The sequence below is a fragment of the Halyomorpha halys genome, unplaced genomic scaffold (genome assembly GCF_000696795.3).
Source record: "Halyomorpha halys isolate HHAL.00 unplaced genomic scaffold, Hhal_1.1 Scaffold134.1, whole genome shotgun sequence".
Taxonomy (NCBI): domain Eukaryota; kingdom Metazoa; phylum Arthropoda; class Insecta; order Hemiptera; family Pentatomidae; genus Halyomorpha; species Halyomorpha halys.
This window is the reverse complement of record NW_027107159.1, coordinates 1,104,229-1,129,960: the sequence shown is the minus strand read 5'-3', so window position 1 is coordinate 1,129,960 and position 25,732 is coordinate 1,104,229. Positions and strand designations below refer to the sequence as shown.

The window sequence follows — 25,732 nt, the reverse complement described above, 5'->3', positions numbered from 1 at the left end:
CACAGTGGAGACTCACGGTTACAGTGAAACAGGTAATAATTATCTGATATAGCTGGATTCAAATCCGGGTCCTTGTTGTTAGTAGCCAGTGTCTTACCTCTGAGCGAAGGCATTTTTGAAAGCAGATTACTAGAAAAATGTTTTATATAAAAGGGGTATGGAAATTTTCTTTTGTTATTTAATAAAGGTTTTGAATCCATATTTTATTAGGATTTATCTGTTTTACATTTCTCCTAATTATATATATATATATATACACATTTTGTTTAGTATACAAAAATCAGCCTTATTGTATATTATTCCATAGTTCTGAATCTTAAATCTTCTTTGGTTATCTTTCATATCTGAGGCAGATATGGAAAAAAAATTAAAATTATAATGAAACTGACTATTAATGGCCATTGTTGAGACTGATTTATTTTTCTAAGTAAAATAAATTCAATATTACTTGTTTAGAAAAAAAAAAAGGATTTGAAAAATAATAAAATTAAATTAGGTTCTATTAAAGTGCAATCTTAAATTTTTTGCTTTCTTACTACAAGATCTCGTCCTTCATGAGAGCAGACTTACCTAATCTATTTTCTGTTCTTTTCGTTATTAAAGAAATTACAACTGTTTTGTGTTGTATCATTATATTTCTAGAATTCAAATGTATTAACTAGATGCATCAGTATGTTTATATTTTATTCTCAAGTGTAAATATATCATCCCCCTGAATATCAAATTGGGTACCAAGTGACCCGTGTTTTATTAATTTAAAATAAAATTATTTCTCACCACACTGGACACTTATCCTCCAGTTGTTAGGGTTAATTGGAAATCAATCTAGGGACTTCCATCCATTAATCAGTGCTGGATTTGGTTTTGCTCTATTTCCTAAAATTTTCTTGTACCATCATATTTGTAAGATTTAACTACAATCTAATAATTCAATGAAATATTTGATAAACCAGTAATATTTACCTATATACCTCCCTCGAGTAAAATCTATCAAAAGTGTAATCTTCAAGGTCAGACCTAACAAAATCATTTCATTAACTGGCAGGATATTTATCCTGCCAGCTTAGTACTTATTATCATATCGGCATATTTTACAATTACATCTTATTTGTAAGTCAAAGATTTTTTGGTAGGAATTGGATATTTTTGAAGATACATACTACCATTTATTTCATTTACAAGTAAAAATATATAAGAAATAAGGAAAGAGCAAATAATGCAAAAGGAACTTTATTTCAACATGCTACAATATCACAAACTTAAACAATATCTTACAAAGTAAATATCAAACGAGGCTTCCTAAATGATAATACATACAAATTATCGAAAGAAAATAAATACTATGTATTTTTGACAATTATATTGTCTGATGGCCACATCTTTTAACAATCAAATTAACAATTTAACAAAAACTTGTTTATCACAATTTTTTTTAAGATCACATTTTAAAAATTAATGACAGTAAAATTGATTAGAAATTAAAATGTACATGATACAACATAGGTATCAAAACACAACATAATGAAAAAATAAAACAAAACTGTGTCAAAAGATACAGTCATTATTTGTTAGTAAATATTTTGTAAAATACAAAATTAAACTAAAGAAATAAAAATTAATAAAATAAAACAGTCCACAAGTATAATTAGAATAAAAATAAAATTACCCTGATTGATCATTGGCAAACAAATGGCCGACATTAATGATAAATAACGAAAAATGACAATAAGATGAAAACCATAACAAAACTAGATAAAACTTCAGATTTTCCAAAATGTAAATATTACTGAAATTGATTAAACTAATGTTCACAATTTAAAGAAAAACAACAAAAAACATGTAGAAAGATCTGATCAAGCCAAAAAAACTAATAATGAATGAAAATTATTTATCATGAGATACGTTTACGGACTCTTTTTTTTGCCCATAGAAATTTTTTGGTGTCCTAGAACGGAGAATACCAACAATTATTTTGTGATGCCGAGTTCCTATCGCTCTGGCTATGTCAAAAGGAGTATGACCTTCAGCATTTCGGATATCAACCCTTGCTCCCTTACCAAGAAGTAGTTTGACCATCGGAATGTTTCCATCAAACGCTGCCCAATGAAGAGGTGTTGAAACCGTAGAATCTAAGGCATTTATATCCAAGCCTTTGTTCAAAAGCCATCTTGTGGTCCTTGGCCATTCTTGTTGAACAGCAATGTGCAAAGCAGATAGCTTGTTGTCATTGATCCTATTTAAATCACCACCTCTATCAACCAACAGTTCTAAAATTGGAATGCTTCCAACAACAGCAGCAGTGTGAATGGGAGTTTGACCAAATTGCCCCTTACCATTTACATCTACACCAACATTAAGCAACGCCCTGATAACATCCATATTTTCATCACGGATAGCAATATGAAGTGGAGGATCATCACCAGGTTCTTCTGGTTCAGCAAGAGCTTTTTTCATTGTATCTTTCGGTATGCTATCAGGCAACATGAAGTATTCATATATTAGTTCCATATAAGTTTCATCCTGTGAAATCAGATTGACATAATTAAATAATTTCTCTGTTTTTGAAGCTTAAAAACAAATCAATATATCATTAAAAAAATAACAGATTTAATTTTTACAGCCCTTTTAATTTGGAGAGAAAAGGTTTCAAATGCCATAACTCCTCAAATAGAGTATATGCAAACTCAACTACAAAATAACAATATGCATAGAGCAATTTACTTTAAAATTACAGAAGTTTGATTATATTTTAAAATCTGTTTTAACTATTTGTGATGATAATACTTGTATCCATTAATTACAATCGAAACTTGTTATTTATTTTAAATAATCAAAATTAAAGGCTTTTAGACAATTTTTTTTTTACTTCTCCATTTATAACTATTAACTATTTAATTACAAAAAATCAACAACAACTGTTATTATTATCATTAAAATTGTGCAAAGATTTTATTGCAGTTAATTAATGCTATTATAAAGAAAATCATTAATATGGAAACTGTTAAACTAAGTTTAACTTATTGGGGTTGAAACAATGACCATAAAATCATTTTAGGATAATGGTTTTTTCAAAGATGCATTGAATAAAAAGTTTTAGTATACCTCAGTTAATGGTCCATAAGGTTTATCCGAAACTTCTTCAGTATCATCACGAGACTTCTCACCATTTTCACAGCCACAGCCACAATCACTTGAAGGGTCCAATAAATGTAACTAAAACATCAATTTTTTTGTAGTCAATATTATAAAGATTTATTGATAAGAAGCTTAGAATATTTTATAGCAAACATTAGATTATAAATTGATTGATTTTGATATCAGAATTACATGTATTAAATACCAATATAAATATTAACATTACAGAAAAACAGATCACTACTTAGACAGAAAAATAACTATACACAAAGAGTATTAGTAACACATACACAATAATCTGTTGGACATTTTTAATAAGACTTTATGAATATGAATTCTGACCATATTACTTTGTATAAACCTCAGTCCAGAAACAATATTACCTAAGCAAGTAAAAGACCCTTAATGGGTTTTAGCAGTAGAGGTTTTATTCTTATCTTAATAATGCTCATGGATTTATTTCATCAACTCGACTGTTCTTAAGTGATGTCAAAATGATGGTTGTTCTTAATACAGAAACATAGCCATTATTAGAAAAACTCTGGTTTGGTGCTCGCATTACTTATTATAAAGAATTGTATATTCAAGTTTATCGAGCTTAAATAATGAATAACAACTTTATTCCTGCCAAGAATACACCAATTTAACAAAAGATAACAGAGCTATGTACGTATGAATGTGATTAGCAGAGATTAAACTCGACTTTTTCAGATCCAAACTCCTGTCTCTACTATTCTTTTTTCTCTACTAATTATTTATCAAATCCTTCAATATTTTATATTAATAAATTATTTAGTATTAATAATAATGGGAACTGGTTCTTTATTTTAAATAATCAGGCTGTTTTGGGAGAAAAAGTGTGAAAAATTGATTCTATAAAGTGGCAATTCTGGCTGGTTGATTTTAACGTAAAAGTTGCTCTAGCATCCTATGCTAGATGCTATGCCCTAAATATGTAATTTCATTTTTGTACGACTTAACAGTTTTTTACCTAGGCTGACCACACAGACCATTTTGGGAGACTTGGTTATTTGGATTCAGGGGTCCTCAAAACGTGTATTTCCGTCAATAACTAGAATTCAAAATCATGTACGATTGCAATACTTTCCCTTACTATATAGCTCACGTATATCAATAAGTGAAAGTAAAAATGAAGAGTAAGGGATAGGTTGATTAAAATTATAGAAAATAGCTGAGTAAATAATATTATAGGGATAGAAACTATGAATGATATTGAAACAGTGTTCATACTTACAACTGACAAAGGAAGAGAGCTAATGGCTAGTCCTTCCAAGAGTGCTTCACATTTTAATCTCTGGACCTCTCGATATCTTTCACCCTAGCATAACATTAAGAAATGTCTTAATGAGTGCTGATAAATAATTGTTGAGAATTAGTAAAATTAAAGTAATTACTAAAATACTAAAAGCAATTATCTCTAACTCTCTGTTATATTATACTAGTAAATCCTGTTCAAAGGAAAATTTTAATCACCCTTTTCCTCTCCTGCCTCCCTCTGATAAGGGGATAGGATCAATAAGAATCCAGTTAAAAAATGGTGTTTTCTTAGTAGAAGAGCCCAAAAGGAGAAAAAAGTCAGTTATTTTACTCCCAGTCAGTTATTTTTAATTCCCTCTAATTATACCTGGGAGACTCATCAATTTTTACTAGTAATTATACACAGTTTTCAATAAATTAATACAAAATTGGGATAGAACAACTGAATTGTTTCCCATATCACTCTTGTACTATCTGATCTGATGAGCATTTCAGTTCAGAAAGATAAAGCTGAAAGAATCTGCTGAAAGATAACTACAGTAAAATGTTTCCCCTTACAGCAGCTCTCAAAATACCTTCGGCTCTTCTGGCTATGGTATAGAAACAGAACAGTGACTAAAATTTAAATTTGCTATCAGCACTGTCTCAAACACCCATATTCAACAAGAAGCCAAGAAGATGAGGTTAACATAGATTAATTTCAACATAGAAAAACTAATATAAATAAGTGATGTACAAGATATGACACATGATGAGGGAAGGAGGTAGGAAAAGGGTCCATGACTGTCGGATGTAATAATTGGAAAGCTACTTAAAATCAATTAGTTTATCCAAATTATGTAGTATGTAATGTTAAGGTAAAACATATTTAGGACTTAGTTTTTAAAATAGTAAATTTTATATCATTATTTTGAACATTAAATCATAAAAATATATAAATACATTAAGAACACCATAGGAAGTCTTAATTTGCATGGGTTAAAACTAATTAAAATTATTTATCTTACTAGAATTGTTTTATCCAGTTGTCTTCTAACCAGGTTAAAGAACTCCTCACCTCTTGACTCTTCATTTCTCCTATACCCTCCCTTTCTTCTAAAGAAGTTCCTCTTTGGATTATTGGTTGCCATGTTTTAGCAAAAATACCCTGTAATCAAATAATTAATTTTAAAAGTATCTAAAAAATAAAACAAATAATTCTCAATCTCTTTATTGCACTGTGAATTAGTTATGTTGTATAGTTTGAAATTAGGAAAAATAGCTTTATAATAGATAATTTTATAAACAATGATATAAATAAACAGTATTTATTTTTTAATCAAAAGAGGAACAGCCACTTGATTATTGGCTACAAATACTAAATATTATTTAATATCAACAGTCCTTAATTAGTTAGATAATTTTAGTAAATACTCAATAAACCCATTTAGGATTAAGGTGAAAATCCATGATTCTTCACTGATCATGTACTCTTGTATAACAATGTGGTCAGTACTTTACTCGAACAAATGGATTGTTGCTCTGCCTAATATCACACACTTGTTATAGGGATGAGTGAACCCAAAAGGTATCTGTTAATATTACTTTGATAATGACCACCAATGCCTTAATAAAGCTAGCGAGACTTGGACTCTAACAGTTACCCTAGAAAGCAGAATCGAGAGATGAGTGATCTGAGATCAGAGCCTTAATACATGGGGGAGAAGAACTAGCAGTGAACTGCTTGCAGAAACTGGTCGGTCAGTATCTCATGATATAAAGGCAAGCAGGTTAATGTAGACAGCAGGGACATGTGGCTTGAAGCAATTCCTCAGGACACCTCTACACAAGAATGGATGCCAGTATAGTAGGCAAAAGACCATGAAGGAGGCCAAAAACCAGATGGATAGACTGAATCAACAAAGATACGAAAGAGCTGCATGCAACAAACTGGAGCAGTAGCCCGACAAGCAGGCGTGGAGATAGCTGGTTCGGGCGGCCAAAGATCTACAAGGTCTGTCAAGCCATCAGAAAAATAAAAAAATAATAATGACCAATTCTGTCATGAGAACATTTAGTAATCCCAGATTTGACTCTTCACTAGAGTAAACCAATTTATCCATAAAACTGCTTCAGAAGATGAAATTATATTGTAGTTTTATACAATACACTGTGAACAACTAATATTTAAAGTTCACCATATGCAATAAGTGAAAGTGTATAGAAAAATAATGTATCTAGGACATTTGATGAAATTGACATGAAAATCTAGGACATTTAATTATTTTAATTGCTAGCTTATTAAAAATGATAGTAACAAAAAAAATTGTGATAAAAAATCACAAGTTATAACTGATCACTGGTTATAAAAAATCACTGGTACTAGTCAACAACCTAATATATGCATTATAAAACCCATAAATTAATGAATATATATCAATTCCCTATTCCTGATATCAATAGTTAGACCTTTTGGCCAGAAAAAATTGAATTTTAACTTAAAATAAAAGTATAATGACGTTTCTTAGTAATTATAATAAAGCAAAACTACATAAAAACAAATCAAACTACAAATTTAAAAACAAATCATGAGCAATCTACCTCTAAATATTTATTTTCACCAGAAACCTGAAAATGAATAGTTTCGTAACGGTTCAATTCTGGGCGGGAACAAGAATGACGGAGAACATGTGTAGTACCAACGATGTTCATTACTTTTTGAATACCAAAGAGATCGAAATTGAAGAAATTCATAATACCTGGCGCTTATAAATTGGTAAAGTAAACGGCAAATTATTGAACTATGAATTATTGTATCCAAACTGCTATGTTTATACTAAACAACTGAAAGTTTATTTAGGGAGTTCCGCAGGGCTCTATACTAGCGCCTTTATTATACACGTTGTATACCTCCGATCTACCCACAATAGAGCACATTCTTACGGCCACATATGCTGACGATACAGCCGTTTTAGCCAAGCATAGCGACCCAGTAAAAGCTCCACTTCACTTACAAATACACCTAGCTCACATCCATGAGTGGTGTAGCAAATATAAAAACAGCGATAAACATTGCGAATAACTTTTACGCTCTGTCATGGTCTATGTCCTGTTTTCTAGACGAACGAAGTTTAACTCGGATAGACACAGTAAAATACATTGTATTAACACTAGACAAACGACTAGCATGGACATCCCACATCAAAACAAAAAAAAACTAAACTTCCAACTTAAATTATTATTTCATCTTTTAAATAAACGATCAAAATTACCACTTCCAGAAGAACTAAAGATTTACTTACCTTCTTAGACCAATTTGCACTTACAGTGCACAAATTTACGGATATGAAAAAAAACAAAACTAAACTACTGAAACTGCAACAATTTCAATCAAAATTACTAAGACTGATCAATAGCGCCTCCCCTACATCAGTTACATACATATTACACATTAAATACATTAGTTACAATAAATTACACAAAGACGTACAAACCACCATTAAATTACTATATAAACGGTTTCAGGACACACTAACCCTCTAATTCAAGGACTATCAACACGAGACTTACCAGATAAGAGACGACGTTTACGAAGGAGCTGCAATTGGGACCTCTTAAAATTGATTTTTCAATTTCAGTATTAATGGAGAGGTTTCATTGGATGACCTTAACCTTCATGACATTGTTGTTTTTTTTCTATAAATCTCATTCGCTGGCTGAAAAATATTATTTACAGTTGTGAATAAAATAAATAAAGTAAAAAAAAAAAATAATTTGGATTTATTTATTTCTATTTTATTTTGTTCTTGGTGTGGTGATTTCTAAACAATGTATTTTTCTATATTTCCATAAATGATCTAGATAAGAGCTATTTTAAGCCACCAATTTGAAAAAATTGTAATATCGAGTTCCATGGATCATCCTCGGGAGATTTGTAACTTTGGTATTTAATTTGCTTGAAGCATAAACGGTTTTTCTTTTGGGTGATGGACTACTAATTTTATATGGATTATTTTCGGCTTTTCTAAATTCTGAGTGAAGCTAAAAAGTATTGCTAATTGCAGAACTAACTGCTCTGCAAACATTTTTTATAATTAAATCATGTTGATTATATTAACAGATTTAACTGCAAGGAAATATGAAATTTACGAGGATTGTATGAAAAGATTTTGGCCTAACAAAAAAATACGAATAGATTTTTTTTTTCTATTTGTAAGTAGTATCCTCATAATGCTATATGCTTGTTCTATCCATTCAACCCTCCAAGAAAGCACTTGGTGTCTTTTTGGGCAAAATGTTTTTTTAATGAATGTGGTTGGGTTGCATTCTAATTCCACGAAAATCTCAGTTCTGCAATCTATATCTTTTAGCTTGGGTAAGAAGTCGCTTTGGAATAGATCTGTTATGGAGGATGGTTATGCCCAAGTTGAGGAGTTCAAACCCTAACTCGTTGATCTTCCTCAATGCAGTTAGTGGAGTGTGGCAAGGTTCACAGAGTCTTGGTAAAAAAATATTTTGTTTTTCGCATTCAAATTGTCTAATAATGATACATGCTATGGTTCGGTTTTTTTCAAGATGGTTATTCAAGAAATCTTCAAGAATATTCCTGAAAACAGTGGCCATCTCTTTCCCATCCGAAGGAACAGATTTACTTTTTTTTAAGACCCCATCCAGTTCACTGTTCTATTTCTGGAGTATTTCCAAGTTTCACCGACATTAATTGATCGGCCACAAAACCGTGCCTGTAGAGCGACAAAAGCTTTCATTCCAATATGTACTAATCCGTAGTGCATAGACGTAACGTCCAAACGTACGTACGATCCGCTTTCTCATTCGTGGTATGGTCACTTTTTAATTCGGCCGTCTTGAGGTAAATAATGGGTGATAATGAGTCCCTAAACTCTGATAATATTTAATAAAGGTCTGATGCTCGATTTTTCCCAATTCCATAAAAACGCTAACATAAGCCAGAGAGTAATCAGTCGATTTCGTTTATGTGTAATTTTCGGTTATTTTATTACTCTGATAACAATCAATTATTTTTTTAGTAATCCGATTACCGGGCAAAAAAAAAACTGCTTAAAAAGAAAAAATCGAAAATTTCTACTTAAAAATTACACTATGATTTTAAATATTTCTACTTTTTTAATTAAGGGCGTAATGAATAGAAGTTTTCAGGAAAAAAATAATTTTTTCATCTTCAAGAGTAAAGGGGCTGAGACTTGAGCTACCATGGTGCTCAGGATTATTCATTGGAACAAACATATAATGTTCTTTGATACAAAAAAAAGTCCGATTTGCTATTTTTTGTTTTAATTAAACAAAATTTGTTTATGTAAAATAAAAATTGAAAACCGTTTATTTTGAACCATTTGTAAAAAAAAAAGTATTGTCTTTTTTGAAGGCTGGTATGTGAATTAATTTAAGATGATGGTTAATACTTCACCATGAATTTATTAATTATTTCGTTTTGGTTTAACAAGCCATCCTCATGTACAATTGTGAGTCCCTGTAGATTTTGTACCTGAGGATACCTGGTTAGGCCTAAATGTTGTGTAATCATTAATAACTTTGTGCAGAAGTATTAACCGCCATCTAAACTTTTTTTTTTTAAGAATCGGTATGTATAGAAATGCTATATATTCCATTTTCCCCTATTAAAAAAAAAACTTTCATTGTCCCTTAAAAAGAAAAAAAAATTGATATAATTTATTCCCATAACCATTTTTCGAGCAATTCTACCTGCAAAGTTAAGCTGGAAGGAAAAAACAAGACTGGTTATTTTTCAATAGTGATCATTCCTGATAGGGCTCCACTCAAAGGGTTGTCCAAAATGGATGAAATTTTGCTGAGTTTCTTTCAAAGTATTGGCAAACACATTCCCTGACTTTTGCTAAGGATAATTACTATTTTCAGGCTGAGATTAGAAACTGTTTAGAGATCTCTCATATAGCCTGCTATACACAATGGTAAAATAAAATGGACTGTTTTTTATTTGACGAAAAGTTACTTGGAATTTGACAATGACCTTAATAGGAATAGTTTTCTTTAAACAACATATTTGTCTTTTATTCTACGTTAAATTGAAATTCATAATAATGAGCTATGATCTCTAATTGTTAAAATAATTTATTTTTTTGAATAACTCAAAAACTATGTAATTTCTGATAGATTATTGCTACTCATTTGGAAGATAATTAAATACTCTACAGTACATAAAGAATGAAATCAAAAGCAGACCAGTATCAAAATAGATTTGTTCTTTAGGTCCATTTGTGTTTTGTTAATATCAATCTGGGAAGGTTCAAAGAGCTTTATACAGTAGAAATTTATGACGAAAATCAAACATAATTTTGTACTAATTCAATTTTTTTGATTTTCGATTAGTTGTAGCTGTATTTTTAATGGTATTAAATTATAATTTTTGAAAACAGATTATTATTAAAGCAGATATAGCCTATTGTAATTGTTATGGTTTTTGTAAGTATTATGTTCTCTTGGAATTCTGTTCACTTACGTGAGAACACATATTGGATGTAGGATAGTTTTACAAAAAAAATCATGAGGTTTTTTCTTTTACATATGTAAGTGGTAAAATATCTGTTGTGTCTTTGGGTTTATTTTGATAATTATCGGCTGGTTACACTTAGTGATTTTCTGGGTCCAACCATTTAAATTTCCAACAATAGAAACTTTGTGTTGTGCTTCTTTCACTCTAAATGTGCAACAGGCTTTCAAATGACTTAATTAAGAGGTACCAATATGATAAATAAAAATTACAAACCAAAATTTCAGGTCAGAAAAATCAAGGGATTTGTTTGTATTTATGAAGTTGCCAGAAACATTGTATATTGAAGATCATTATATTGAACTTAAAATTGAATAAAAGGTAAATTAAAATTTACATAACCAAAACATCAAAACAATTAGTTGTATATGAATATTTAATTTTAACTAAATTGATATAGTTGATAAATCAATATGGGGAACATGGATAGGGACCATCTTTTGGCGTGTGTTGGTCTGGAGGATGTTGAGCAAGATGCGGACCAACAAAGAGGAAGAGTAAAATTGTATTGGGGTGCGAGAGGGAAAATGGCGTAATAGCCCACTTCCTGTGGCGTAAGAAAAAAAAAAAAAAATAATAATTGATAAATAATAACACTTTCGGTTGTGTTCATTACATCACCATCAATTGTAGTCATTTTATTGCCGAATCAGCTAGTTAAAAAATAGAAATGTACTTTTTGAAACCAATGATCATAAGTAATTCAAACAAGAGCTCAGCTTTTAACACTACTAAGACTGGTAATATAAAAAAACTTGCTGCTGTTATTTAGTTTTTTTTCTATGTATTTAATAAAATACAACATGAATAGAAACAATATTTATTGATGTTACAATAATGGATATTTACAAACATTAACAGAGAAATAGTTATTATTTATAAAATATATGCAAATAAAAAGACTTTCTTTCTATTATTAATTACTGATAATATAATCACAAATGAATCAAATTCAAATAAAAAAAATAATAATAATGGCTATTCCATTAATCATCAGCCCTAAAGCAAAATATAAAAGAAAACTTATATCTATGAACTTCTGGAAGCGCCATTTTATTTTTTTTTAATTCTAATTTTTTTTCACAGCCTTATATATTAATTAAAAACACAGCCTTTATTATAAAATATTTTGGCCTGTAATATATGTATGTATATATTATATTTAACCATACATAAACTTTATTTCACAAATTTAGTAGTCCTAAAAATAATAAAAAACATACAAAAAGTCTTAATATATTACATTAATAAATTCATTCTGATAACCAATTTCTTTAAATGCAATAGAACATTAGCTATACATGTCTATCAGCATCTAACAAAGTCAATAACTAAGACGATTCTAGAAAAAATTTATTTCAGTAACTTGAAACCAATTTTCATGACTAGTTATTGTTTGCTTAACATAAGAATTTATTTAAGTAAATTCAGAAATAGACATTCTAATAGATAAATAGCAATATGTGTATTTAAATTTCGAAGCACCAGTGAAAGTAATTTCACTACAAATCAATGAACAATTACACTCAAATTGAATGTGATTTTTACATTTAAATCAATCAGTAATAAAATTATTTAATTAACATTTCAAATATTTATTATATTTTGAAACTTATAACAGTGCTTAGTAATAGTTTCATTGTAAACAAAAGAATCATTATATCAGGATATCATTTAAATATAATTATTAATTGAAAAGTTTTGAAATTTACAAAGCCAATACAGTAGACTTGTTCTAATTAGCCACTCCCCATTCTGTAGTACATGTTACAGTGAGTTGAGGAGAGAGAGCTTGACTTTGGCACAATTTAAATATTCAAAGATATTTAAAAGATAGCAGTGACCTATGATTATAATAGGATAATATGTATATATAATATTATAATAGGACCTATGATTATAAAAAAGGAATGAATCAATGATTATTTTAAACCTTAAATATCTTTATGAGGAGAAGATGGTTGGGGGTTCGGTTAGCTAAGAACACAAATAAGTAAAAACTTAATTATAAGTGCTAAGAATGAAAAACAAGATAAAAACCAATGGATAAAAGGGTACGTAGAATAATAAGGAAATAACTAACTTTATGGATACATAAATGGTGTTGAAAGATATGAATAATTTAAGTATTATAAAGGCTGGACGAGTAGAGTAATATTAATAAAACACATATGAAAATCTAGTTAGTAAATATATGTACAAAACGAAAATTATTAAAAATAAAGTAATGAAAGAAGTGGGAAATAAAACGTATATGTCAAGATTACATTTAACTTACATATTTATACGTTTTATTCTCCATTTCTTTCATCACTTTATTTTTAATAATTTTCATTTTGTACGTATATTTACTAACTAGGTTTTCATATTTATTTTATTTATTGTTTTTTTCCCTTACTTAATTTTAATATTACTCTCCTCATCCAGCCTTTATCTTCTTATAATATTTAAACTATTCATATCTTTCAATACTATGTATGTGTCCATAACGTTAGTTATTTTCTTATTTTATAATCATTCTATATATCCTTTTATTCATTAGTTGTTATTTCTTTTTTTCTTAGTCTTGATGAAGGCTTGAAATTCTGGCCAAAAAGTTGGCTCTAATACGTTTTTACTATTTTGAGTTATTCACTGACCCCAACCATCTTCTCATCATACATATTTTCCTCGGTCATCTATCTTCTCATCATCCTTAAATTTCTTTGTGCCTTATTTTGAGCTGCCATTTATGTGTCAAGATTTTTATATTGTAAATCTTTTGTAATGAATGTACAATATATTATCTGAACAAATATATTGTATTTTTGTCTTAGCCCTTATTAAACTATTTATAAAGCTTTATTAATATAGTATAATACACTGAGTATTTTTCTATATTAAACTGATAATAATTCTACAATTGATGTATGACCTTCTTCTCTGGCTACATCGGCAGGTGTCTTACCATTGTTGCTATAGATTTTGGAATCTGCACCATTTTCTAGGAGGAATTTCACGATCCCGTGCTTGTTCCATTGGGCTGCAAGGTGCAGGGGAGCACATCCATCAATGTTCCGTACATTGATTTCTGAGCCGTGCTCCAGTAGCCATCGGCAAACCGCTTCATGACCATTTATTATTGCCTCATGAAGAGGAGTGCATCCATCATTCCTACATAATGAAAAGTCTGCTTGGTTTTGTGCTAAGACCTGTAGCATAGGTATACTGCCTATTGAAGCCGCACAGTGAGAGGGTGTAGAGCCAAATGTATCTTTTTCGTTGACTTTAGCTCCTAATGCCAACATGCACTCTACAACATGTGGATTGCCATCCTTAACAGCTCTATGTAATGGAGTTCTTCCTTCTGAATCAGAATAAGTGATCAAACTCAATAATTCCTCATCATCAAAATCCTCGGGCACCTTTAAATACTCTCTCACAGTACACATATATAATTCATTTGAAGATGCTTGCTGAAAAATAAGGTTAAAAAAATTAAGAAAATGGACATTATTGAATAAAGAAAATTGATATCAAAATATTTAAAATAAATATTACAAGAACAAATGAATAACAGTCTAAAGACCTTTGTAATGGTAAGACAATAGCTATCAGCTACAGCTTGGGGAAGAACCTGCCTCTTCAGCAGTCTATAACAATATAAATTCCAGCAGGAAGGTTGCAATAGTCATAGTTAGTAGTTTGCCATGCAGTCTGTGCAAGATTTGGAAGATTGATGCAAGGAGTGCTTTTCAAGAAGTGATTGCTAGTGAGGGGCCCCAGACTTTTTTTTATTTCTTTATTATTTTTTACTATTTATTAAGTAGGTCTACATTTGTCATATGGATAAAGTTCTTTTGGTTTATTTAACAGAGGTGTATTTATTGAGCACTAACGAATAATGATTACAGTCGTAATAAAGATTACAACCTTCATTTATGAGTAAGAAAACATGGAGTTTACACCCTAAAGCAGCATAAAATTATATATTCAAAGATTGAAACACTAAGAGGAATGTATGTTAGTATAAAATATTGATTTTCAAATACATAGAAATCTATATAAGGATGAACAAAATACTTCTGCATTATTAAAACTAGAACAATTCAACAATAAGGACGAAAATGAAAATATGTACCACTACAACCCATTGAGGACCAGAGGTTCAGGACTTTGTAAGGATCTACTGTTTTTTGAACAACAGTTATGCAAGGAGGCTATATGTTCATAATCAAGTTCAACCACCAGATCTTGCTCGAATTCAGGGTACTCACTTTATAGAGGCTGGGTCGATCCTGGGTAGCTACCGAATCCACAGAGTTGACTCATGGTAGGTCATTGGAGCTTGCAGCACAGTGCCGTACTCACTGAGCTACCCCACTCTCTCCCAACAATATGGATAACAAAGTAAATAAATCAGTCCACAATATAGAGGCCTGGACAGCAGGCACTAGTTGAGGAGCTGGATTTCTAAATTATGTTATTTTTAAGAGACAATATGGTCAGTACTTTGATCCGAGCTCTATGTCTACTAGGTTTGGCTCGAAATAGATTTGTAATCTTATTTGAAACCACTGCTCAACCTGTTACTGTTATAAAATATAATGATAATTGAAAGAGATATAATTAGTGATATTAAAAAAAAAATAATGATGGATATTATAATATATATTTACATTAGTAGTAATTGGACCTGATGCTGATTCTGCTGCAGAATTTTCTATCCAAACTTCCTGAAGCTGTAACCATAAAGAAAACCACATACATAAATATTATGTTATATTAGGAAGCCAAAAAACATAGAAGAATATTGGAAGATTATTGATTGACCGTGTGTGAAGATGGAAGGAATATGGTCCGGGTGCGGTCAAGAAAAACTCAAATAGTAGAAATATACTAATTTAATGAGCCAACGTTTCGCCCCACGTTGCAGGGCTTCTTCAGGGCTATTTTGACGGCAGTCAAAACTAAAATGAAATTGATTTTAGTTTTGACTGCCGTCAAAATAGCCCTGAAGAAGCCCTGCAACGTGGGGCGAAACGTTGGCTCATTAAATTAGTATATTTCTACTATTTGAGTTTTTCTTGACCGCACCCGGACCATATTCCTTCCATAGAAGAATATTGTTAATAATTTTACCGTTGGTGAAGGATTTTCTGTTCTTTCTACAAAAGATGATTCAATATCAAGAAGGTTGGGCATAGTTTGAACCTACAACATAAATAAAGAAAGAATAAAATAGTTTCAGTAAAAAAAAAAAAAAATTATTATATATTATCAAAAGTTATAAGCAAATATTAACTACAAAAATTTTGTTATATGGAATGAAGATAAAAATATTTTTGAATTCTTCACTCATTTTCAAAGTGCAATTGAAATTTATTGTCTTCTTCCGTAGAAACGTGTTTGAATGCAATCTAGAAGCTCATGAGACAGGTTACAAAGATTGTTCAAATGGATTATTGAACCACAAGAGTAATAAACTAATAACTCAGACCTATAACTAATAGATAAACAATTTATCGTTAATATTTATTTATTTATAAAGTGCTACTTTTTTTTTTCTTGATGAATTCAAGAAAAAAATCAAACAATAAAAATCTAACTATATTACTTTACTGATTAATTGAGTTATATTGTGCTATTTGGTGTAAGAAATGAAACCATGTAGTACAAGAGCCCGGTGGAAAAAAAGTCAGTTATTTTATTTTATGCCAATTTGTGATTACTTTAATAAAAATATATATAAAATTACTAGTCAAAATTAATGAGTCTGCCAAGTATAATTAAGGGGAATGAAAAATGGCATCTGTTTCAAAATGTAAAAAAAGAATTGATTTTTCATTTGGAGCTATATCTTTGAAACTAACAACAACACTAGAAAACCTAGTATAACATAATTTAATGTAGAGCAAATTAGCTAAAATATGGGCCCTAATAGAGCTATTAAAGTTCAATAGTTCCCAAGATACAGTATTTTAAAAAGTAACATTCCATGAAATATATACTAAAAATCAGTAGTTAGTGAATTCATTGTGGGAAATCATTATCTCAGGAAACATGAGACATACAGATGTCTGTTAGCACTCAAATTGAAACTAGTTGAATTAGTTATTATAAAGGTAGTTACTATAATGTACTTTATAATGTTTATCTTCGTAGGAGAAGTAGTTTTTACGATAATTTCTAAAATAAATTCACAAAATGTTGATTTCTAGTTGGTCACACTTATAGTAGTTAGTTTTAATTTATAAAAATTTATAACTCAGAAACCATTGGACGTATAGATATATGCCAGAAATCAAATTAAAGATAATTTAATGTTATATAAAGTAGTTAATTATTTTTATCTCCATAGGGATAGTAGTTTTTATGAATTTTGCACGATTTATTTTACCAAATATAAAAAATACTACTCCTCCAAAGATAAATGCCATAAACTTACTTTAAAGTACATTAAACTAGCTTTAATTTCAGGGCTAATTGACATCTGTACATCTCGTCACACAATAAATTCATGAAATATTGATTTTTCAGTGTATATTTTGTGACCAGTGGCTTTAAAAAAAAAAACTGTATCTGAGAAACTATTGAATGTAAACTGCTCTATTAGGGCTCTTATTTTAGAAAATTTACTCTACTTCATTTGAACTCCTATCAGGTTTTCTAGCGTTGTAGGCAGTTTTAATGATATGGAACTCTAAAAGGAAAATTATTTTTTATAAACAGATATCATTTTTTGTTCCCTCTAAGTATAATTGGCAGACTCATCAATTTTTAGTAATAATAATATATAATTTTCATTAAAGTAATAAAAAATTAGGGTGAACTAACTGACTTTTTTCTCCTTTTGGGCTCTTGTTCTAATATCATTTTCTTAATGAATACAGAAAAAAAATAAATAAATAAAAATTTAATAAGAATATTTATAGTTACATTCATATTACGAAGAGGTTCTTGTTTGGCCGCACCCTCTGTCATTGGTTTCAGAACAGGACGATTGACCAACACTTGAGGAACCTGTGGAAAAGCCAAAGGGAAATCAGTAAAAATAAAATTTAATAAATAAATGAGAATCATTAATGCACAAATTTATTATAGTTACACTCATATTACGAAAACTTGCTACTTTGGCCGCCACATCTGTAATTGGTTTCTGAACAGAATGATTCAAAAACAACTGAGGAAACAGAGGAAAAAGCAAAATTAAACCAGGAAAAATAAAAATTATTACATAACTGAAAGGATCATTAATACATACGTTTGAAAAAAAAGGATCTCCCATCGTCCTGGAATTATTGCTTGTAGGCAAAATATTAATATTGTTACTTCTGTTCATTTCAACTGACTGTAAGTTATTAATTTGAGTTAATTAAATAATACTAAATTACTAATAAATAATCTGATAATATAATATTCTGAATAATAAGTTTATTATTTAAAGACATTTAGAGGGTAAAATAAAATTAAGAAAAGAGCACAAGGGCTAAACAGCTCAACTACTTGATATAGTACTAATTTTTAAAATTATTTTATCATAAAAATAACTATTAATATCTTTAAACTGTTTTCTGGTAACTACAAAAATTAATTGTTAATACTATTTCCTGACAAAAAAATAATTATGAGAAAGTTTTGGTGAAAACACAAAAAGAAAAAAAAAGGAAGTTATCTATATGAATATGTAAAAAAAAAATTTACATTAGGTGTAAAAGATGAGGCCATTGTTAACTGATGGTTGGAAGAATATTCTTGAAGATTGAACTCAGAAAGAAATTTTAAGGTATCAGTATTTCCAGAAGCTCTGCAGCATTCAACGACCCGGTACTTTGGAGAAAGGCTTACAAAGACCTTCAAGATATGAGTTGGTATGATGAGAACACCAGATTGAACGAGAAAAGCAGCCTTTGATAATACCCTCAAAACCTGATTAAATAATACCAACAATAATATATTTAATAATTATATGGAGAAAACAGAATTATGGAACAAGTTTAAAAATGTTAATGATTAAAAAAAGTACTAAAGAATCAGCTAAAAAATTTAATTTAAAATTTTTTTTCAGACAACCTAATATCAACATGCATTTTTGTTTATTAGGATCGAAATTGATTCATTAAAATGTATTGCAATTAGAAACTAATTAAAATTTTTAAGTTCACCGAGATTGGGTATGGTGTCACAAAACCATTTTCTTATGCTTGTTATAAAATAACTCTTTCCATTATCAATAATTGATTTAATAAAATTTGGGTCAACAACTTATAAGTATGCATTTAAAAAAAAATCCAAGAGCTTTAAGAACATAGATAAGGTTTTTTAGGACCAAGTAAAGGTCCAATAATATATACAGAATTAAAGAAATCTGAGATACATAGATCTTAAGAGAGTCCAAGGTTCCATAAAAAAAAAAATTATCAACCCAACTTTTTATTACTTTAATGAAAACTATGTTTAGTTAAGAGTTACAATTTGTGACTATGCCAACAACAGTTTGGGAGAATAAAAAATAGCTGCTGTTTTAAAACACCGTGTAAAATTCATTTACATTTGGAGTTCTAAATCCTACCTAATTAGAGTCAATTATCTAAAATATTTACGTACAGTAGTTCCCGAGATAGACTTTTTCAAAAAGCAACATTTAATGATGAAATAAATAGAAATCAATAGTTAGGGAAAATATATCTCCGGAACAATTAGGTATACAGGAGTTTTTGCGCACTAAAATTGAAGCTAGTTAAATTTACAACTATGTACTTTATGATTAGTATTTTCCTAGGAGTAGTAGTTTTCATGATATTTGCAAAAATAAGTTATAAAAATATTATATATAACAATTTCGGGGAAATAAAACTGCCTATAAAACTCCTGGGTTTATTATCAATTTATTAACATCATTTTATTATCAATTTGATGACGTTTCGGATGCACCGTCCATTTTCAAATCAATATCTTATGTTAATACACTTTTCCTCTTTTTAATCTGAATTATATTATCATAAAATTGTCATATATATAAAAAATCATCTATATCCTGGCTGTTCTATATTTTTCCTTTTTGGAATTTTTTTTTAATACTAATGACAATTATATGATAATATAATTAAGATTAGAAAGAGGACAAGTATACTAACATAAGATATTGATTTGAAAGTGGACGGTGCATCCGAAACGTTATCAAAATGATAATAAAAGAATGGCAGAAGTTTTAATGGTAGTTTTATTTTCCAGACATTGTCATATATAGAGATACAACTCTTAGAAAAAATTGATTATCTTGAAGAAAAAAAAAGTTGATTTCTAGTTTTTTGGACTAAGTTTTTGGTTTATAAGATACTATATCTCAGGAAGTACTAGAATTACAGATTAGCACTCAAATTGAAGCTAGTTGAATGCACTAAAAAGTAGTTTATATCTTCATAGGATTAGCAGTTGCCATGATATTCGCTAAAATAAATTCGCAAAATGTTGATTTCCAGCTTTTTGGTCAAAACTTTTGGTTTTTGAAAAATCATATCTCAGGAATTATAGAATGTTAAAACTGTATTAGGGTTCATATCTGAGATAATATACTCTACTTTAGGTGAAGAATATTAAGTGACATAAAGTTCTTTAGTTTCAAGGGTAGTTTTAAGGATTTGTAGCTCAGAATGAAAATGTGCCAAAATTTAATTTTATTTCAAATAAAATGAACTTCAGGGAGTGAGCACCTTGACTACTTTAATGATATTTACCGTACCATGTATAGCGTAGGTAAAAATTGAACCATCATAGGACAGGACAAAATGCTCAATTTTTTTTTTTTGTAACTTCTAGAACAGGTGCCATTTAATTTACACTAATCTGGATTATCTCTCAAGGAAGTCTGGTGAGTCAATTCTTTTAAAATTTTTTGAGGTTGATTACTTCCATTTTTGAATGAATTATTTATTCATGATATTGTACAACGTTTTGGGACCACCGTCCCATATTCATGCACTATAAAAACCTATAACAATAATAAAACTAACATAACCCCAATCTTCATCCTTATATATTTTAATTTACACTAACTTTGGAAGGCAGAGTCATCAATTCTGATTAGTAAATACATAAAGTTTTCATTAAAGTAATAAAAAATTGGGGTGAAATAACCATTTTGTTTTTCAGGGCTCTTGGTCTCATAGAATAAGAATATTTGTCACAGATAAATGAAAATTTAAATAAGTAAACGATATCTGGGTAGTGAGGTGGGGAAACATAAGAAAAGGTCTCGAGTTATTATAAAAATGATCAATACATGATACAGTTCATCGATCATACTAAATAAATACTGAGACAGACCTGTTGATCATCAAAGTTGAAGTCATCCCTAAGCCAAGTTGGAAGGTAAGAAGACCTGAGGTGATCAACGGAAGTTGCAAGTTCAAGCAATGTGACACAGAAGCCTAAATCATTAGTAAGGAGGCTGTGCATTAATGATAACAAGATGCTTTGTGCAGTGGTGAGCTCGGTAGCTGTGACTTCGGGATTGTATATGGATGCCTTTGATGCAAACTCTACTGCCATTGTTATTTTTTTCTTAATCAAATTGTGCAGCTTTGAAGATGCCTTTACTGGACCATTGTTTATTTCTTCTTTCTTGTTTTTGCCCATCTCTGTCATACAAATAAATAACATATAATAATTGATAAATTATTTGCTAAGTACTGAAAAAATATAAAATAATAATAGGTGTTAATAGTAGACCATAGATTGAATTGAGGAGAAAATAGTCGGGGGTGCGGTCAGCAAAGATACACAAATAAACCAAACTTTTTTATTTGTGCCTAAATTTCAACCTGAATTTCAGGCTTTCATCAAGACTAAAAAAAAACCTAATTTATATATGTAACATCTTATTCAGTGACTTTTTGATCTGTTTCTCAAAATGACAGTGCCTATATATGCCTATTGTTACTATTGGTTTCCCTTATACTATAAATGTGCAATAAGCCTGGGTTTGAAAACAAATTAGATTCTAAATAGTTTTAAAAAAATTATTCCTAATATAAAAAAAAAATTAGTTTTTCAAATAATACTGTAATTAAACATCTTGTAGATTTTAGCTACTCAATCGAAAGGCAATGAAATTCTCTACATTACAAAACTAAAGTGCATGTATCATATTATACTTTCCTTCTGTTTAGACTTCCATTGATCATTTAATTTTTATCACCGATTCTACTGACATGGGCCAACTATTTCAGTTAGCATTGCTCTACTAATTCCAAATGATAATTTCATTGTGAATTTAGTTTCTTAAGATTTGTCTATAGGTTTTGGTGAGAAACCCATCTCTGATACTGCTACTGTACCAGTTTCAGAGAAAACCATCTCTGTTACTGGTATTATACCAGTTTACCGGTCTGGAACAATCCAATTTTCAACAGGATAGAATAAAACTGGTAAGAATACTCTTTAAAATAGGACTAGAAGCTTATTTTCTTTATTCTTCTAATGATTTGGAGTTTTATCCATTCAATTTTTTTTTCAACCTATTCAGTACTTCTTGATTTATTTATTCATTACATATAAGTACAGAGAGTGTCATTAATCTAAACATAAAAAGAATCAATCGACCTAAAAAAAAAAAAATCTAATATTTTATATACAGACATGTAATATAACAAATTTAAGTTATATTGTATTAAAAATGAAGATAACAAAATTTTAAATAATGCACATTTACATATATCAAGTATGAAATATAAAAAAGCTAAGGTTTATTCTTAAAATCCTTTATAACCTCAGACCTGTATCTGTTTGTCACTGAGTAACAAAATGACAAAAATGGCCTTGAGTATCTTTAATGGCTTAAAGAAAAAAACAAATAGTTTTCTACTCTCGGCTACAGTTACATGTCTATGTTAGAAAAATTTCATTTCAACCTATCAAATCAGATGACTAAACTTGAGAGGCATTTATTTGGTATCTGTTCCAAGATTCAGATCTATGTTTGTTCCAACTGTGTTATTCTCTGAGTTTGGTGGTCAGTTTTTTAATATTCTATAGTACAAAGGATCAAATTTATCTTTTTTTTTTTTCTTTGATACAATTTCCACAAACATAAATGGTTACATTTATGGCTTTTACATGTATATAAATATATTTTAAATCAGTGTTCTAAAATACATTAAACTTATGTTTAAATTATTATTCTCATTTTCATATAATTCCTAGACCTGATGCATGTCTGGATTGACTTATGTCTGTATTTACAATTTGGTAATAATCCATATATTTATTTATCATTTTATTTTTCGACCTATTTGAGTTTCAATGCTTGATCTATTGGGTGTCATATTTTTTCTTGTTCTTGGGGAAAAAAAAGTAAAACTTATAGTATACAAAAACACTTATCGTAAAATAGTTAAATGTCTTGATAGTTTAATAAATGTTTTGAAAAGATATACATAAACTAATGATATGAACTTAAATATGCTTCAGCCTAATCGATAATGCTTTATTAATGTACATAACATGAAACTAGACAGTAGATGTTAAAAAGATGAGGTTATAAAGAAGAATAAAAAGATTAAATGTTCAACAAGAAATATAGATGTAAGTAGCGATTTGAAAAATTTTTAATCCCTATCTGCAAAATTGTTTTAAGTGGTCTGATCTATACCAATCAAACTAATTTATATGGATCAGATTTTTGAAAAAAAAATGGGCAAATCTACTTCAGATATTTTGGCTAGAATACACAAGTTAAAATAGCGCAGTAATGAACAAATTGGTTACATCTGTGAATTTATCCATAGATATTTTTATTTAGTAAACTATATTCTAAATATTTAATATATTAGGCCTTTGACAATTGCATAGTGAAACTTTTGAAGGTTCTGTAAAACAAATGATTAAAGGTATTCAATATAGGTTATAAACTGAACAATGGTAAACAGAAAAAAAGTAAAATATGATTATTAAAAATAAATAAAGGTCCAAGATATTATTAAGATAAGTTTCTTTTCAAGTTACTTACTAGATAGTATAATTACGAACAATAGTAATTCCTAGTTGAATGACATATATACAGTATGTTATCAATATCAGAATAAATATGTAAGTTTAAAGATGAACACTTAATTTAAACACTTTTAGCGAGCAAAACCACTTTAGATCGAAAAAAACCGAAAGTAAAAACACTATCTTATCACACTGATAACAGATGCGCGGTTTACAAACCTAATTGTGCATCAGTTTAAGTTGGTGTATCAGGGCGGTCTATAATATTTTTTTTTAAATAAGAAAAATACTGTCAAAATAGTTGAAAGTAATTAAATACCTCATTTTATAGACCTTTTACTACATTTTTTTTAAATATGAAATTAAGGGAACTTTTATCTAAAGGGGCCCTCAAAATCTTGTGCAAAAATTTTTGGGAGTACAGTTGCCATTCAAAAGTTTGTAAGATGAGGGGGCTGACACAATTTTGTGCAAAAGTTCTTTACTCTGTCAAGAGTATTCGCCACGTACATTACAATTACTGAATCATAACACATCACAACTCTCCATAAATTCTAGATCCTCAAAGATGCTAAGAAGTGCAAAGTGAGACTCGGTATTTCAGTTGGCAAAATCGCTGTCCTCAATGTGTATCATGTTTTTGTAAGCGAACAAGATTCAATAGTTTCTCTAAAATTTCCTCATTCATCCTCAGGAAATATTTATAAAGTTTAGGTTCCAGGCTCAGTTCACGAAGTAGGTTACGATGACAAAGGGTCGGTCGATTCTTCAACCAATTCTTGACCCATGCTGTTTTCTTGTTTTTCTTATTGAAATTATCGATCATCACTGCACACAATGTAACTACATACTTGCAACTTTCGGATCAGTCCTGGATAGAGCGCAGGCAGCTATGACCGAGTACAACGCGGTGCGCCGTCCTATCGCGAATATTTTCATCGACACTGAAATTTTGTGCAAATTTTTGTGTAATGTGAGGGGTCCACGACTATTCAATATTTTTCACAGATAAAAGCTAAATTTTTTTGCAATTGTGAGCGCCTCGTAATATTTTTATAATGATTTACGCTATCGATTAACGAACGTAACTGTTATTTATTTTATGTTTTCCTTTTTATGGACTCATTTGAACGATTGTCTATGAGAGCTCACTTATTTTCATTATTATCATTTGAAGTCAAATCAGCAATATTTATAATTAAATAGAGCGGTTTTGAAGGTGAAGGGTCTATCTACTCGTTCAGTCGGAATGATAGTAAAACCAAATATGGCAGTTCAGATTGTACGTGTAAGAGTAAGACTATGTATTAACACATCTTCGGATAGGCCATACGCGACTCACCCACTGTCATCTCATGAAGAAGGGAGGATGCACCGATGTGTCGCTGCTGCTGAAGTGATCTAGCTGTTGGGCACATTCTTACTGGGTTGCTCTGGAGTCTCACCGATTCTCTTCATGTGTACAGGAAATGATCAGAGAAGACTCCACAACAGTAATAAATTTGTGATTGTAAATTTCTCACTTTGTAATTTCAACTGTATTTGTATTTCATGTATGTATGTAAATTTCTCACTTAGTAATTTCAACTGTATGAACATGCAAATTGTAATCGAATTTGTAAATCAAGTGTAAATGGTCCGAGTGGTCAAAACACTTAAATAAATAAATAAAAAAAGTAAGACTGATGCATTTCCGAATAAAATTTTTAAATTAGATTGTACATGATTTGAAGTAGTGATGCTGTGAATGCTTCGTTTATATCCTTTGTTTCAATTAAGAATTTATTTGGACTATTCAAT

General features: G+C 29.6%; 2 protein-coding genes across 2 annotated transcripts; both read right to left on the bottom strand.

Moving 5' to 3' along the window:
- Positions 1-1,640: 1,640 nt before the first annotated feature.
- Positions 1,641-7,146, bottom strand: LOC106678344 (uncharacterized). Its single transcript, XM_014416803.2, has 5 exons — positions 6,994-7,146; positions 5,471-5,560; positions 4,391-4,474; positions 3,103-3,213; positions 1,641-2,520 (listed from the first exon to the last, which is right to left on the bottom strand). The coding sequence occupies exons 1-5, from the start codon at positions 7,144-7,146 to the stop codon at positions 1,885-1,887; spliced, it is 1,074 nt and encodes a 357-aa protein (XP_014272289.2). The 3' UTR covers positions 1,641-1,884.
- A 6,554-nt stretch (positions 7,147-13,700) lies between these two features.
- Positions 13,701-24,126, bottom strand: LOC106678343 (ankyrin-1). The gene is made up of 9 exons (XM_014416801.2): positions 23,949-24,126; positions 21,266-21,579; positions 18,644-18,868; positions 18,204-18,290; positions 18,048-18,122; positions 17,879-17,962; positions 16,082-16,153; positions 15,619-15,681; positions 13,701-14,415 (listed from the first exon to the last, which is right to left on the bottom strand). The coding sequence occupies exons 2-9, from the start codon at positions 21,575-21,577 to the stop codon at positions 13,840-13,842; spliced, it is 1,494 nt and encodes a 497-aa protein (XP_014272287.1). The 5' UTR covers positions 21,578-21,579; positions 23,949-24,126; the 3' UTR covers positions 13,701-13,839.
- Between the last annotated feature and the right edge of the window lie 1,606 nt (positions 24,127-25,732).

Bases quoted from the DNA above. Each gene is read 5' to 3' on its own strand.
- LOC106678344 (XM_014416803.2), bottom strand. From the start codon at position 7,146: ATGAATTTCTTCAATTTCGATCTCTTTGGTATTCAAAAAGTAATGAAC. The intron at 4,475-5,470 runs GTGAGGAGTTCT...ATGTTATGCTAG, and splicing joins GAGAAATGAAGAGTCAAGAG to GGTGAAAGATATCGAGAGGT. The intron at 3,214-4,390 runs GTAAGTATGAAC...TTGATGTTTTAG, and splicing joins GCTCTCTTCCTTTGTCAGTT to TTACATTTATTGGACCCTTC.
- LOC106678343 (XM_014416801.2), bottom strand. From the start codon at position 21,577: ATGGGCAAAAACAAGAAAGAAGAAATAAACAATGGTCCAGTAAAGGCA. The intron at 18,869-21,265 runs GTCTGTCTCAGT...TTATTTAATCAG, and splicing joins TCAACTTTGATGATCAACAG to GTTTTGAGGGTATTATCAAA. The intron at 16,154-17,878 runs GTAACTATAAAT...TTTATGTTGTAG, and splicing joins AACCTCTTCGTAATATGAAT to GTTCAAACTATGCCCAACCT.